This window comes from Hemicordylus capensis, chromosome 4 (genome assembly GCF_027244095.1).
Source record: "Hemicordylus capensis ecotype Gifberg chromosome 4, rHemCap1.1.pri, whole genome shotgun sequence".
Lineage (NCBI taxonomy): Eukaryota > Metazoa > Chordata > Lepidosauria > Squamata > Cordylidae > Hemicordylus > Hemicordylus capensis.
Genome location: NC_069660.1, coordinates 157,790,882 through 157,804,701, shown reverse-complemented (window position 1 = coordinate 157,804,701; position 13,820 = coordinate 157,790,882). Strand labels below are relative to the sequence as shown.

Below are 13,820 nucleotides of genomic sequence, written 5' to 3'. Positions count from 1 at the left end.
AACTGACACTATGGACGCGAAGGACCCAATAGGCGTCCTTCGCGCCCAAAGCGCCAGTTCAGGAAGAGGCTTTGCAGAGACAGGAGCTCTGCTTGCGAGCTCCTCTCTCCTTCTTCAGTTAAGGACTTTTCTTCGCCCAACTGACACGGGCCAGGGTAAGGTGGTCTCGGAAGTTGGGAGGGAGGGTGGGAGTTCCGCGGCAACGGCGGTGGAAGCTTTTTCTTCTTGATTCCTATGGCCTCCACTCGGCCCCCGGTCCCAGCCTCCGTCTCCTTAGAGGAAGATGCGGCTGCGACAGCAGGAAAGCAGAGGCAGCGGGGCCACCAAAGCGCACAGAGACACAGGGACAAGCGAGAGGGGAGAGGGGGGGAAAAACCTCGGAGCACAACAAAGACAAAGAGCAAGTGAGAAACAAACAGAGAGAGAGAGAGAGAGACAGAGAGATTAAAAAAAAACACCACACAAACAAACACACACACACACACACACAAAGGGGTGGGGGGAAGGCTAGCACCCATTATTATAACGGGCTTAAAAATACTAGTCTGAAATAAGTGAGGCCACAACATTTCAGTTCTTCCCCTAATGTGTGCCATTATAGAACTGTTCCATAGCTGCCAACTTGTCTCTATTTTCCCAGTAACCTGAATGGGAAAATAGGGATATGTTGCCAGGTATGCTGTTAGTGTACTATGAGGAAATAACTTAAATGTGTAAGGACTGCAGTGAGCTGCATTCACACATGTGGACCTGCTGTGTGTGTCTGTGTTATTCATTGCTGTGGCTTGCCTCTTTTCAATCAGCCTAAGCTGGAGGTGGGCTTTCCATTGGGTGTGATCAGGAGCAACCAGTCACTTCCAGGGTAGAAATGTGACACTACTTCCTGCCCTCAAATAAGACTACTTGTTACCATTCACATAGTATAAAAGTAAACCTTTTGGAGTGTGAATAATGTATGCCTCAGCTGTCCTCAGATGAGGAAACTCTGGTTAAAGTAAATGTGTTTGAATGAGATGTTGGAATTACTAGTTTTAAAATCAATGTTACATAGTTACAAATGAATCCCTTGACAAAATGGAGCATCTGAATTCATGGAATTGAGGCGAAACTGCATCAGATTGAGAGATGAGAAGGGACTGTTATGTGGACTAATCTTGCAACCAGCATCCGGCTACTGTAAGCCAAACAACGTTAGCTTGAAGATGGGAACAACAACAACATAGGAAGCTGCCATATACTGAGTCAGACCATAGGTCCATCTCGCTCAGTATTGTCTACACAGACTGGCAGTGGTTTCTCCAAGGTTGCAGGAAGGAATCTCTCTCAGCCCTATCTTGGAGATGCCAGGGAAGGAACTTGGAGCCTAGATGCTCTTCCCAGAGCAGCTTTATCCCCTAAGGGGAATATCTTACAGCGCTCACACTTCTAGTCTCCCTTTCGTATGCGACCAGGGCAGACCCTGCTTAGCTAAGGGGACCAGTCATGCTTGCTACCACAAGACCAGCTCTCATCATGCAGAATATAGGTAAGGGTTTAATTTAGCTTTAACCAGCTCTGGTCATGTTGTTGGGAGCCTAGCATGAAAAGAAGAGCACCCAGTTTTGATTCCAGGCCCAAACTGAATTTACAAAGTTGGCAGAAGTAAAACCTCTGTTCTAGAATAAGCATATTTGATACAAAATCTTTAGTAAAGATTTGACACATTTCATGGCTGACCATTTCATTTGTCAAAAAACCATTTCCAAAAAGATGTATCCCTTTCATTGAAACCAGCCTTTGTTTGATATATGTTAAACTTCAGCTAAACAAGACAGCTGAGCAATATTTTCTTTTGTCTAAAAATTATCTATCTATCTATCTATCTATCTATCTATCTATCTATCTATCTATCTATCTATCTATTTTTACATTGGATATCCCGCTCTTCCTCCAAGGAGCCCAGAGTGGTGTACTACATTTGTGTTTGAAAAGCAATGACTGCAGGAATGGGTCCTCATCAAAGGACTTTTCTTTGTGAAACACATTTTAAGTTCCTGGATTGTCCTGGCTGTAGGTTTGCTCTGTTGTCTCTACTTTTTAAAAAAGAAGTTCTGAAATCAACCTATAACATAGACATTCAAACAGGGACAGGAAACTCCCCCTCTAGAGTAACTTTGCCTGTTTTGCTCCTTCCAAGAGCTTTATGGGCCCTGTTAAGATAGAACTGTGTTGATTTTGGTTAGTTCCCAACCCAATCTGTGTGGGTTGTATCATGCAGCTATAGGGATCTTATTAGCAGGTTGAAAGTAGGCTGGTTATAGGTGATTCTAGGAGGTGGTCCTTAATAGTTTGTTCACTTCCACATATGGTAATGTGCCTATGAGACTACATTGGGACCTTGTGAAAAGCTCTGGAAGACTGAGAGTGCTTGTTCCATTACTTTCACCCCACACGCAAAGGATCGCTTGTGTAGCGTAAGATGGTGGAACCAGCAACCCACATTTTCAGAACTTACTAGAAGGTCCTCACTGTGGTTCTAGATTATTTTCTAAGGAAGAGAGAAGTAATATGATTGGAAAGGAGGAAAATCCCCCTCCTTTCAGTTCTCAGTGGTAGCTTCTCTGGAGATTCTCTGTGCGGATCCTAATCAAGCTTGGATTGATGGATTCACGTAGAGATGTACTCTGTGAATGAATTAAGATGTTCTTTGTGCCTGTCTAGGTTCAGGTATGTATTGAGATGGTAGCTGACATTAATTTTGAGTTAGTTGTCTGATGGCTTTATCCAAGGGTATAGTTGAGGCTTTTTTGAAAAATGTAGGAGCCATGAGGATTTTCTAGGAGTACAGGTAGATATGAGAAACATTCTTCCTTACCTTCTGTAGTTATGCTAGCACCAGTGTTCCCTCTAATTTTTCCCCATCCATAATTAGGGCCCATTTTTTCTATGTCATTGGTTTCTGGACAATAAGATTGTTCAGCCCCTGGCTAGGACATACCACAAATAATCATCAGAATGTACCACCTTCTTTTGAAAGGTGGTAGAGGGGAATTTCAGAGTGATAAACCTAGAGTGATTCTATTGGTTTTTTAAAAAGCTGCCATTTAGCTAACATTCAATTGAAGATTATTAGACAACAAGTGAATTTCGGCCCGTTTAATAACGGGCGCTAGTAACGGCGCTCCTGGCCCCCCGCCGCCATTCCCCCTCCCTCTGCCGTCCAGCCGCCCACCCTCCCAGCTACTCTGTGTCCCCCCCCCACGTTTAAGTGCCAAATCGGCCCAGGCACTTGCCCCCGCCAGGCCGGGGAGACGGGGACCGGGGGCGGAGCGGAGGCCATGTAACTTTAAAAAAAAAATTGCTCCCGCGGCCGACGCCGCCGACCCTCCCTCCCAGCTGCCGAGTCCCCCTTACCCTGGCCCACTTCCATCGGCCGAAGAAAGTCCTTAATTTAAGAGGCAGAGAGGAGCTCGCAAGCAGAGCTCCTCTCTGTGCAAAGCCTCTTCCCGAACTGCCGCTTTGGGCGCTTGCGCCCTTTGCGCCCAAAGCGGCAGTTCGGGAAGAGGCTTTGCACAGAGAGGAGCTCTGCTTGCGAGCTCCTCTCTGCCTCTTAAATTAAGGACTTTCTTCGGCCGACGGAAGTGGGCCAGGGTAAGGGGAACTCGGCAGCTGGGAGGGAGGGTCGGCGGCGTCGGCCGCGGGAGCAATTTTTTTTAAAAGTTACATGGCCTCCGCTCCGCCCCCGGCCTCTGTCTCTTTCGGCCGAGGCAGCGGCTCTGCCGCCACCTCGGTCAGTTTCTCCCTCCTCCGCAGTCCCGGCTTCTTCGGGGCGGCCGTTTCTGGCCGCCCAAGATGGTCGCCGGGTCCTGGTGTTTGTGCCTCCCTGGCTCTGTTCTGGGCATGCGCTCCGCGCATGCCCAGAACAGCCGAGGCACGAACGCACGCTTGGTGTCCGTCCATGGATGGACACCAAGCGTTTTATTAGAGAGGATGTTCATTGCGTGAATGGTTCACATACCGTGTCAGTCAGGGGTGTAGAGTGAGACACCAGTATTGATAATCCCAATCCTGAAGCACTGTTTATGACCTCTGCATCAAAACTTACTGTTTATGATATCTGTACCCAAAACCCAAATCCGTCTTTTTATTAATGTGGAGTTTGCAGAAGGCACTGGGTCAAGTTTAGCAATCACAGGAGAAGGGGACTTACTACAGTCTATGGTGAACTTGTTCAAGAGTTAGGAATTGTTGGAAATTGGTTTTTATAGAGTTGATGAAAATCACTGACCAGCAGATTCAGCCAGATCACCTCTTGGCATTGTTAGGTTTCCCTCCTGTGAGAATTAGACACTAAAATCTAAAGGGTTATTGTCCTTTATGTTGATAGCAGCTAGGTTGCTCACAGCCAAAAACTGGAAAGAGGGAGAGTTATCCCTAGAGGATTGGTACAACAAACTCTGGTATACTGCAACAGCTGAAAAACTGACTTATTCTTTAAAGATTCAAAAAGATGTAATTCCATCCCAATCTTTTATTATGATTTGGCAGGATCCATTATTATTTCTGCACTATAAAAATTATGGCAAGGAGGGGACAACCGAATTAATTTAAGTTTGGAAAGATGTATTTGTTTAAGAATGACGTTGTAGAGTGTTATATGTCTAATGATTTGTCGTCATAGGCTTAGGCCTCCTTCTTTCTTTTCTTTTTAATGATGGTTTTTATAAGTGTATTGTAATGGTGTCCGGTGATTTTAAATAAAAAAACTATTTAACAAGAAAGATTATCAGTCACTGTGGAGGTGACACGTATCAGAAACTATTCTGGATGACCCTCAGAGTTTTCCTTCTCAGAAACTCTCAGGGTAGTCTGGCCATAACTCCCAAATTAACCAGTCTCCATATTGGTATGGCTGTCTCCACAGTGGTGAAGCCATTTTAGATACAAACTGATAAATCTTCTTTCAGCATTCCTAAATGAACAATGACTTTTTTAATCCATTCTGAGAGGGAATGAGTTGAGTGGATGACTGGGGGTGTTGAAAGGATAGAAAACAGCTATGAAAACTGAAAGTTTTCAGTTTGCTTTTAAAAGCAACTACAACAAAGCACACATGGGGACACATTATTTACTTCAATATAAACAAGTATTGATTATATATGATTACTTTAATAAGGTTGCTTTAAAAGGAAACTTAATGCAGTGGTATCTCACATTTAAGGTTCTTCTGTACCCTTCCTTTACAAAGTTATGCAGATGAGTTTTCATACACCATTATTTGGTGCTGACTAATCTGGATTAAATCAGAGTGGATCCCAGTGAGACCCAAATGAATAACTTTCATAATATTTCAAAGTTTCCCAGCAGTTCAGAGAATTCATGATGTGTGCAATTCATCTTTCTTCCTTATTTGATAGCCTCTTCTCCAATGTACGTGGTGCAGCTTCCTTCCCTAATTGACTTCTGTATCTGAGTGAGCATTTTTACATACGACCAGTTTTTGTCAATCACACAAAACTCTAAATATTTTAAAACCCTTAACATGTTTTTTTATTAATTTACTTTTCTTTCCCTGTTTTTTCAGAAAACACCACTTCCAAAGTGCTGATCAAGATAGAATGAAGCCATGTAAATCATGCAAATGCACATCCACTTTTAAAGTTAACCATACTGCAGAGTATGAGTGGCTATCTTCCATTCTTTTTCTCATCAGGCACTCTTGGGAATGTTGAATTAAAATTAGAGCTAGAATTAACAATATATTGTAGTATAGTAAAAATGTTACACAGTTTTTTGGAAGTAGTAAAACTGGCAACATAGCATAAGAGAACTGCTGTCTTTTTAAAAAAAATGAAAATAGCTATTGCAGTATCACTAAATCTAAAAATCAGTTGAACACTTGTTGACCTTTGGCCTTCCTTGACAGCTTGTATGTAACAATTTGTCCAATTATAAAACACACTTGGGAAGCTTCCCCGCCACGAAGAACACTCAACATTTTACAAAAAACACCAGTATAAATCTTAAAGTAGTTTCATTCCCATATGGTCTAAACAAACATGGCACTCTCAGTTTGCACAAAAATATACAATAAACCATTCTCCACCAGGCACTCTAGAGACTGTCATGTTCTTTGAGTTGGTAGCTTCTCTTCTTTAAATATACTTGGGCCTCTCTTTTTAAACTATAGTTATCTCCTCCTCCTCCTCCAACTGCTTCTGTTACAAGAGTTGTCATCTTTGATGGCTTACTATAAAACACGAGGAGGGGATGTGTACTTCAAATCCTGTCAAGCCCAGATCATTCAAGGAAGACCTTTGATTCCTTTTCCTATTTTGTATTATGATGATTGTATTTTATTTTTCCAACTCAAAATGTGGTTGTGGTTAGATGGTTGGAATCAGATTTAAAAGCTGACTAGGCAAGTTATGATCTGACTTGAGGAATCTGTTTTTCTAAGAAGCCTACATCTTCTGGTTTAGGTGGTGGTGGGGAGCGATCATTATTGGAGAGAATTGTCCCCCACCTCACAATTGTTCGTTCAACTTTCAGTAGACACTGTCAACTGAGCCAGTATCAGCATATAAAAATTTTCTCTCAGAATTATAAAGAGCCATTTGGATGACAACCATCTTAAGGCAACTAAAGCCTAGATTGCTTTAAAATAAGTGGGTATCCCCCCCCCCCACACACACACTTTTTAGGGCACAAACTACAAAAAAGTACGTCACATGCATAGATGAAGTACCAAAAGTTGTAGAAGCAATTGCATGGCTGTTTCTATCAAATCTTCTAAAAGTTTCTACAGCAGACCATAGGATCTCATGTTCCCTCCCCCTCCCGTTAGAGGGGCCATAGCTCAGTGGTAGAGCCCATGTTTTGCATAGACAAGGTCTCAACTTCTTCAGTACTTAAAATTTCCAGTTATAAAGGATCTCAAGTAGCAGGTCTGGAAAGCTTTCTGAAACCTTGGAGTATGGTTATGTTGGAGTAGATTTTATTGGTCTTCATGGACCAATGGTCTGAGTTGGCTCTCGCTAAAATGTTGGCACTTATATCTAGTAGGGGGAGAGCAACTGTCCTTATTCAAACTCAGCACAACACCCCTACAGTGGCTGTTGCTGATGTCTGAACTTGTGTTTCCTTTTAGATTGTGAAAGGGAGGGGGTGTGGTATAGTAGTTAGTGCTGAATTGAGACCAGGGAGGCCTGATTTCATATCTGTATCAGTCAGCCTAACCTATCTCACAGGGTGGTTGTGAGGATAAACCTAACCATGTATACTGCTCTGGGCTCTTTGGAAAAAGAGCAGAATATAAATGTAATAAATAAATAAAAACCTATGGGGGCAAGGAACGCTATGTAAACTGCTTTAAGAATTTTTATTATTATTATTATTATTATTATTATTATTATTATTATTATTATTATTATTTCTTGTTTACACAGTCAGACAGGTGTTATCGACTGGTATGTTTTATCCAGACATCAAGTCCTTCCCAAGGAACTGGGAAGGCTGAATTTTATTGTCAATTGTTATAGATATCGTCGCAGAATATAGGCTGTTCCCAGTAAAGCTGCTTTTTGTAATTGGCTGATGGTGATTTCTGTGGCCCCTATGGTGTTGAGGTGCTCTTCAAGGTCTTTTGGAACTGCACCCAGGGCGCCAATTACCACTGGGATTATTTTGGTCTTTTTCTGCTACAGCCTTTCAATTTCCATTTGTAGATCTTTGTATTTGGTGATTTTTTCTATTTCTTTTTCTTCTATTCTGCTATCCCCTGCTATTGCTATGTCGATTATTTTAACTTGTTTTTCTTTCTTCTCAACTACAGTTATATCTGGTGTATTGTGTGGCAGATGTTTGTCTGTTTGTAGTCGGAAGTCCCATAATATTTTTACATCTTCATTTTCTTCAACCTTTTCAATTTTATGGTCCCACCAATGTTTGGCTACAGGTAGCTTGTATTTTTTGCAGATGTTCCAGTGTATCATCCCTGCTACTTTGTCATGCCTTTGTTTGTAGTCAGTCTGTGCGATCTTTTTACAACAGCTGATTAGGTGGTCCACTGTTTCATCTGCTTCTTTACAAAGGTGGCACTTGCTGTTTGTGGTGGATTTTTCGACTTTTGCTCTTATTGCATTTGTTCTTAGTGCCTGTTCTTGTGCAGCCAGTATTAAACCCTCTGTTTCTTTCTTCAAGTTGCCATTCTTAAGCCTTTGCCAGGTCTTGGTGATGTCTGATTTTCCACTTATATTGTGCAAATATTGACCATGCAGGGGCTTATTTTTCCATTTTTCTGCTCAGTTCTTGACTTGTTCTTTCTTGTAGCCCTGCTTTCTTTCATTGGTGTTGAAGAATTTCACATTATTGACCATTTTAAGTGCATCTTCTTCACTGTCCTTGATATATTCTTCAAGGCCTCTTTTCTCCTCCTCTACTGTTTGATGGACTTGCAGCATTCTTCTTCCACCTGAGCTGCGAGGGAGGTATAGCCTATCGCCATCACTGCGGGGGTGCAGAGCATGATTGATGGTCATGATTTTCCTGGTCTTACGATCTAGCGTCTCTAGCTCTGCCTGGGTCCAGTCTATTATTCCTGCTGTGTATCTGATAACAGGTATAGCCCAGGTGTTTATGGCTTGTATGGTGTTCCCGCCGTTGAGTTTGGACTTGAGGATTTTTCTAACTCTCCTGATGTCTTCACTTCCCATTTTTCTTTTAACTTCAGTGTGTGCGATGTTATCAGCCTGGAGAATGCCCAAGTATTTGTAATGTTCTTTCTCTTCCAGGTTCTTGATCTTGCTTCCATTGGGCAGTTCTATTCTTTCTGTTTTTCTTATTTTCCCTCTGTTTATTATTAATGCAGCACACATGTCTAGTCCAAACTCCATTGCTATATCGCTACTGAATATATGGACAGTGTTTAGCAGTGATTCAATTTCTGACTGGGACTTTCCATACAACTTCAGATCATCCATGTACTGCAGATGGTTGATTTTACTTGATGTTTTAGATGTTTGGTATCCGAGGCCTGTTTTGTTGAGTATTTGTGAAAGTGGGGTCATGACGATTACAAACAACAGAGGGGATAGTGAGTCCCCTTGGAAAATGCCTCTTCTAATGCTAACCTGTCCAAGTGTCTCGCCATTGATTGTTAACTGTGTACTCCACATGCTCATTGCTTTTTTGATAAATATCTGAATGTTTTTGCTGACACCAGTTGTTTCTAAACATTTTAGTATCCATGTGTGAGGCAATGAATCGAAGGCTTTCTTGTAGTCAATCCATGCAACACTTAGATTGGTTTTTCTTCTCTTGCAATTTTCTAAAATCATTTTGTCAATCAGCAGCTGGTCTTTTGTGCCTCTGGTGTTCGGACAATTTCCTTTCTGTTCAACTGGAAGCTGTTTGTTAGTTAATAAGTGTTGCATCACTTCATCTGCTATTATTCCAGTTAATAATTTGAACATGGTTGGCAGGCAGGTTATCGGTCTATAATTACTTGGAACTGTACCTTTTGCTCGCTCTTTCATGATGAGATGAGTTTTCCTAGTTGTTAGCCATTGTTCAATATCACCTCCTTGCAAAATGTGATTGAACTGTTTTGATAGTTGTTTATGAAGGCTTGTTAGGTGTTTAAGCCAAAAGCCATGCAGTTCATCATCGCCTAGAGCAGTCCAATTTTTAATTTTCTTTGCTCATTCACTTATTAATTCTGGTGTTATTATTAGATCTTGCATTTGTTGGTTACATTTTTTGACCTCTTTCATCCAGCCTGCTTTTTTATTGTAATCTATTGGATTGTCCCATAATTTCCCCCAGAATTGCACTGTTTCTTCTTTATTTGGTGTTTCTAGGTTTCTTGCAGTTTCTCCTTCTATGCTTTGGTAGAAACGTCTCTGATTCGATTGGAATAGGAGATTCTGCCTGTGTTGTGTAGTTCTGGCTTCATATCTGCTAATCTTCTTTGACACTGCTGTTATTTGCTGCTTTATTATTTCCAGGACTTCTCTAACTCTCCTTGAATCTAGGTGGTATTTTTGGATCAGATACTGTTTGGTGTTTTCATTCTTCAGCTTCATATCTTTCAATTTACTAGCATCTGATCTAAGGCTGGAGATTTTATTTTCTAATCTAATCTTCCATTTAGGTGATGTACTATTTTCTTTTTTGACAGGTCCACTGATCTTATATCCGAGCTCTTGTGTTGTTATTGTTGCTGCACTGTACATTAGTTGGTTTGTTTCTTGCAAATTATTGGTTGTTATTTCTGCAAGTGCAGCATTGACATCTTTTAATACCTGAGCAAGTTGTTTTTTGGCAACTGTTTTTAGAGCTGGAAGTCGAACCCTGGTGGTTGTTTGGTTCATGTGCTCAGTTATTTTTTGCTTTAGTTCTTGTTGCTTTTCTGTTAAACGGCATTTGGGTTTTTGAGGTGAAGGCAAAGGGGTGGTTGCCTGGTTTTGATTTTGAAACAGTTCAGTAACAGTGGCATCCTCGATTCCCAACACCTCCTCCACCTGCGCCTGAGCAATTGCTTCGGTTGGTGGTAATTCTTCTTCCATGTCTTGAGCCTGTGTTGCTCTTTGCAGTTCTTCCAGATCAACTCCTGTGAATACTTTATTTCTTATTATGAATCTTCTCTGGTCTGCTAGCCTTTGTTCTGTTATTTCTGTATCTGTATGCTTCTCTTTCCAAATTTGGTACATTCTTTTTAAATAACCTCTTCTAGTTGGACTAGACTTGTAATAGCAGATCATTATTTCCTTGTTGGCATTTTTTGTATATTTTTTTCGGTTAAGCGACGTTTCTTCCAGTAACTTTGCTGTCTTCAGCCCTGGTTGCTCAACTGAAGATTCTGAGTCCTGTTGCCCACTTGCCACCAGATGTCCAGGGACTATAGCACCTGGCATGGTCCTTGTTGACCCAGGCGATGACCGATCCGGTATAGATTTATTAAAGTTACGTCTCACCATATTGTTGATGGGAGAGGCACTCTTTGTCTGGCTCCTCTGGTGAGACCTGTCCAGTATGGTTGGACCTCTGGCATAGCTCTCACCTTCCTCAGAGCACACAAGCCCCACAACCACGCCAAGGTAGTGCCTCACTGGGGGATGATGATGTTGATGATGATTAGAATGATACTTAGTCACATGCAAATACTGAAGAATGTAGTTTTCCTGCTAGCAGGACTAGGCTAGAGTTTGCTCTGTCCACTTTCACAATCTTTTCATTTGTATACTGCTTCCCCTGATATGTTGTGCTCAAAGCAGAGAAAGGAAGAGTGTCAAAATCTGCCAAGACGTAATGTGGGGTCTTTCTCAAAGAGACCTGTCTCACTGAGGCATTAATTCCAATTGTGCAGCAATGTTGCACAGGTAATAAAGGCACTTGCTCAATCATGATAGATAGGTCTGTTTTTATTAGTCCACCAAACTAAATCCTTTTTTCAAATCACCAAACGTCATTTTGATTGTCGTTGCAGCAGCATTTGCCAAGGGTCTGTCAGTGTTTCCATTTTAAACCCCATACTTTCTGGGGTTTGTGAGCACATTGTTTCAATCTGGTCAGAAACTTGGCTTGCATCTATTAGCAGATATGTTTTCTTTAGCAAATTTAATATAGTCAGCTGTTCCTTAACTTGTCGAGGTAGCCATTTTTCTTTTACTTAACTAGATAGGAATATTTTCCGGTCTACTGACTGCAGTTAGATTTATGAAAACAAAAACCCTGCTCACTTTAAAAATATGCACATTTCCATGTTTCATTTGCCGCAAGATCTGGCCTCAAAACTGTCTGCTGTTTTGCTTTGGTCAGTGATTGACTAAACACCACATACCTCCCCTCTCCTTTGCTCCTCCTATGTGCATATTTTCCTATAGTGTGTTTGCAATATTATTCCTTTCAGCGGCTGCTTCCTTTTCTTTGCTGCAGTCCATTCATGTGCATCTCTGGAAGAACTGCTACGTTGAGTTCTCAGGAACCAGCTTTACTTTTTTCTTTTTTCTTTCTTTTTTCTTTTTGGACTTGGGGATAATTATGGTAAACATAAAATATATCAAACTGAGGAACTGAAACTCATCCAGTCCATGTTGCTGTGGAGTCCTCTTCTTGATGCATCCTATTTTTAAAATCAAGACTCTTGTTGTCACTTTAGTTCTACATGAGGTTGCTATGTGGAAGTTAAAGGTACTTTCATGTTCTATTTTAAATTGACTGTTACGAAATGAGTGGCTCTAGTACAATTGGCCCAGCACTTGATTTGTGGGTTTTATGACTGGGTTTTGTTTTTTGTTTTTGTCACTTCCTGAATCTCTTCTGCAGAAATGTGACAGACCAGGAACTACAAATGAACTTTGCAAGCTCTCTTAATCTCATAATGGAAGGGTTTTATATAAATGTTGACTCTGGTTCAATATAGATAGAGATGTTGGAAGATGGTGTGTGTGGAATTGAGTCCAAGTGATATCTGACCAGTAACAAATCTTCAGGAAGGACATCTGTTAACATTATAAAGAAAGAAATAGCTCAGAATGTTGATCTCAACAGGTAGGAACATGTGCAGTAAAGTACGTATAAGTTAGGGTGTTAGGAAATAGAAGGTGGAAAAATGAATGTGTTCAAAAGATGGCCTAGTCCTTCTCCTGCACGACTTCAGAGGTCTTTGTCGGAGCAGGATGGTGACTCTACAAAAGTTAGAGCTAGCTTGAAAGACTACCATTGGTGCCAGCAAGTGAAAAGCAAGAGGATGTATGAAAAAGCAGATTCAGACTTAGGGAATTTGCTTGGAACTTACAGATGGCAGACTCATCCCCGACTTCGTTGGAAGGTGACCAAGAGAGCAGATGCACCAAAGGCTGCTGAACAGCTTTTGAGGGTGCAAAGTTTAATTGCTGATGGTCACCAGGAAGACCCAAAAGAGAAGGTTGTCATGCCAGCAACAAGGACATTTCGGGTTCCCTTCTGCCGGTCTATATCTGAACCAACACCACGTTGGAGAGACAGAAGCACAAAGCCATTTCTGCAGTCCGAGAGTGGCGATCAGGAGAATTATTTCATCCGTGGCTTCTTCTCTACACTTTCTGGCAACTTCTCTAAGGTGCTCAGCCGGAAAGGAGAACAGAGTGCAGCAGTGATGAATGAGGAAGTGGAAAACTATCAGATGGATTTGACTTCAGGTATCATTGTTTAATAACATTTCTATCAATCAAGCTTTATTATGTGATTGACCAGCATAAAGTAGATTGCCTAATAATTTAAGTTTGAGCAGAGCTGCTAGCTTCATAGCAATTGGAATATCTATATATTCTCTTATGGCTGACCATGTAGGGAACTGTGACTGGATGGGGACGAGTCTGTTTGGCAAGCCCTGCCCCCACTGCAGCTGTGACCAATGAGAAAGCGGGGACGAAGCTGCTGCGGGGGGAAACGGGGAAAGAAAATGGCGGCGGGCTGCAGAGCTGTGCCGCCAAGAGGAGTGCTGCTGAGAGTAGGCCAGGACCCGTCACAACGCCGGGGGATGCTTGGAGGCTGGCAGCAGAGACAGGAGCAGGGAAACAGGCTGGCCGGGGAGGAAACTGTGGCAGCAGATGGGCGGGGGGAAGGTAACGGCAAAGAGGGCAGGCGGCTGGGTGGGAGGGAACAGACGGGGTGCCTGGGGAAAAGCTGTGGCGAAGACGAGTGGGCGGGAGGAGGAAAGCTGCCGAGGGCTTCGGAACCCAGCAACCAGCCTGACTGATGGAAAGAGGCAGCAAGGCAGGCAGGGGATCAAAGAGGCTTTAAAAGGCGTCAATAATCCTTTGGAGACTGAGTAGAGAGTAAGTCCCAGGCTGCGACGT

The 13,820-nt window shown here is 42.1% G+C and overlaps 1 protein-coding gene across 7 annotated transcripts in view; it reads left to right on the top strand.

Annotated features, from left to right (window-relative positions):
• The window catches only part of RASAL2 (RAS protein activator like 2), a 358,844-nt gene that overhangs the window by 89,539 nt on the left and 255,485 nt on the right, over positions 1-13,820 (top strand). For 2 of the 7 annotated variants that reach the window (XM_053249708.1, XM_053249710.1), the window contains exon 2: positions 12,781-13,160. The exons of 3 other annotated variants lie outside the window; for them this stretch is intronic. In XM_053249708.1, coding sequence (XP_053105683.1) covers positions 12,914-13,160 — 247 coding nt within the window. In that variant the 5' untranslated portion in view covers positions 12,781-12,913. Of the gene's footprint in view, positions 1-12,592; positions 13,161-13,820 lie in introns of those variants that run through there. 2 more of the 7 variants (XM_053249707.1, XM_053249706.1) reach the window with 1 other exon arrangement.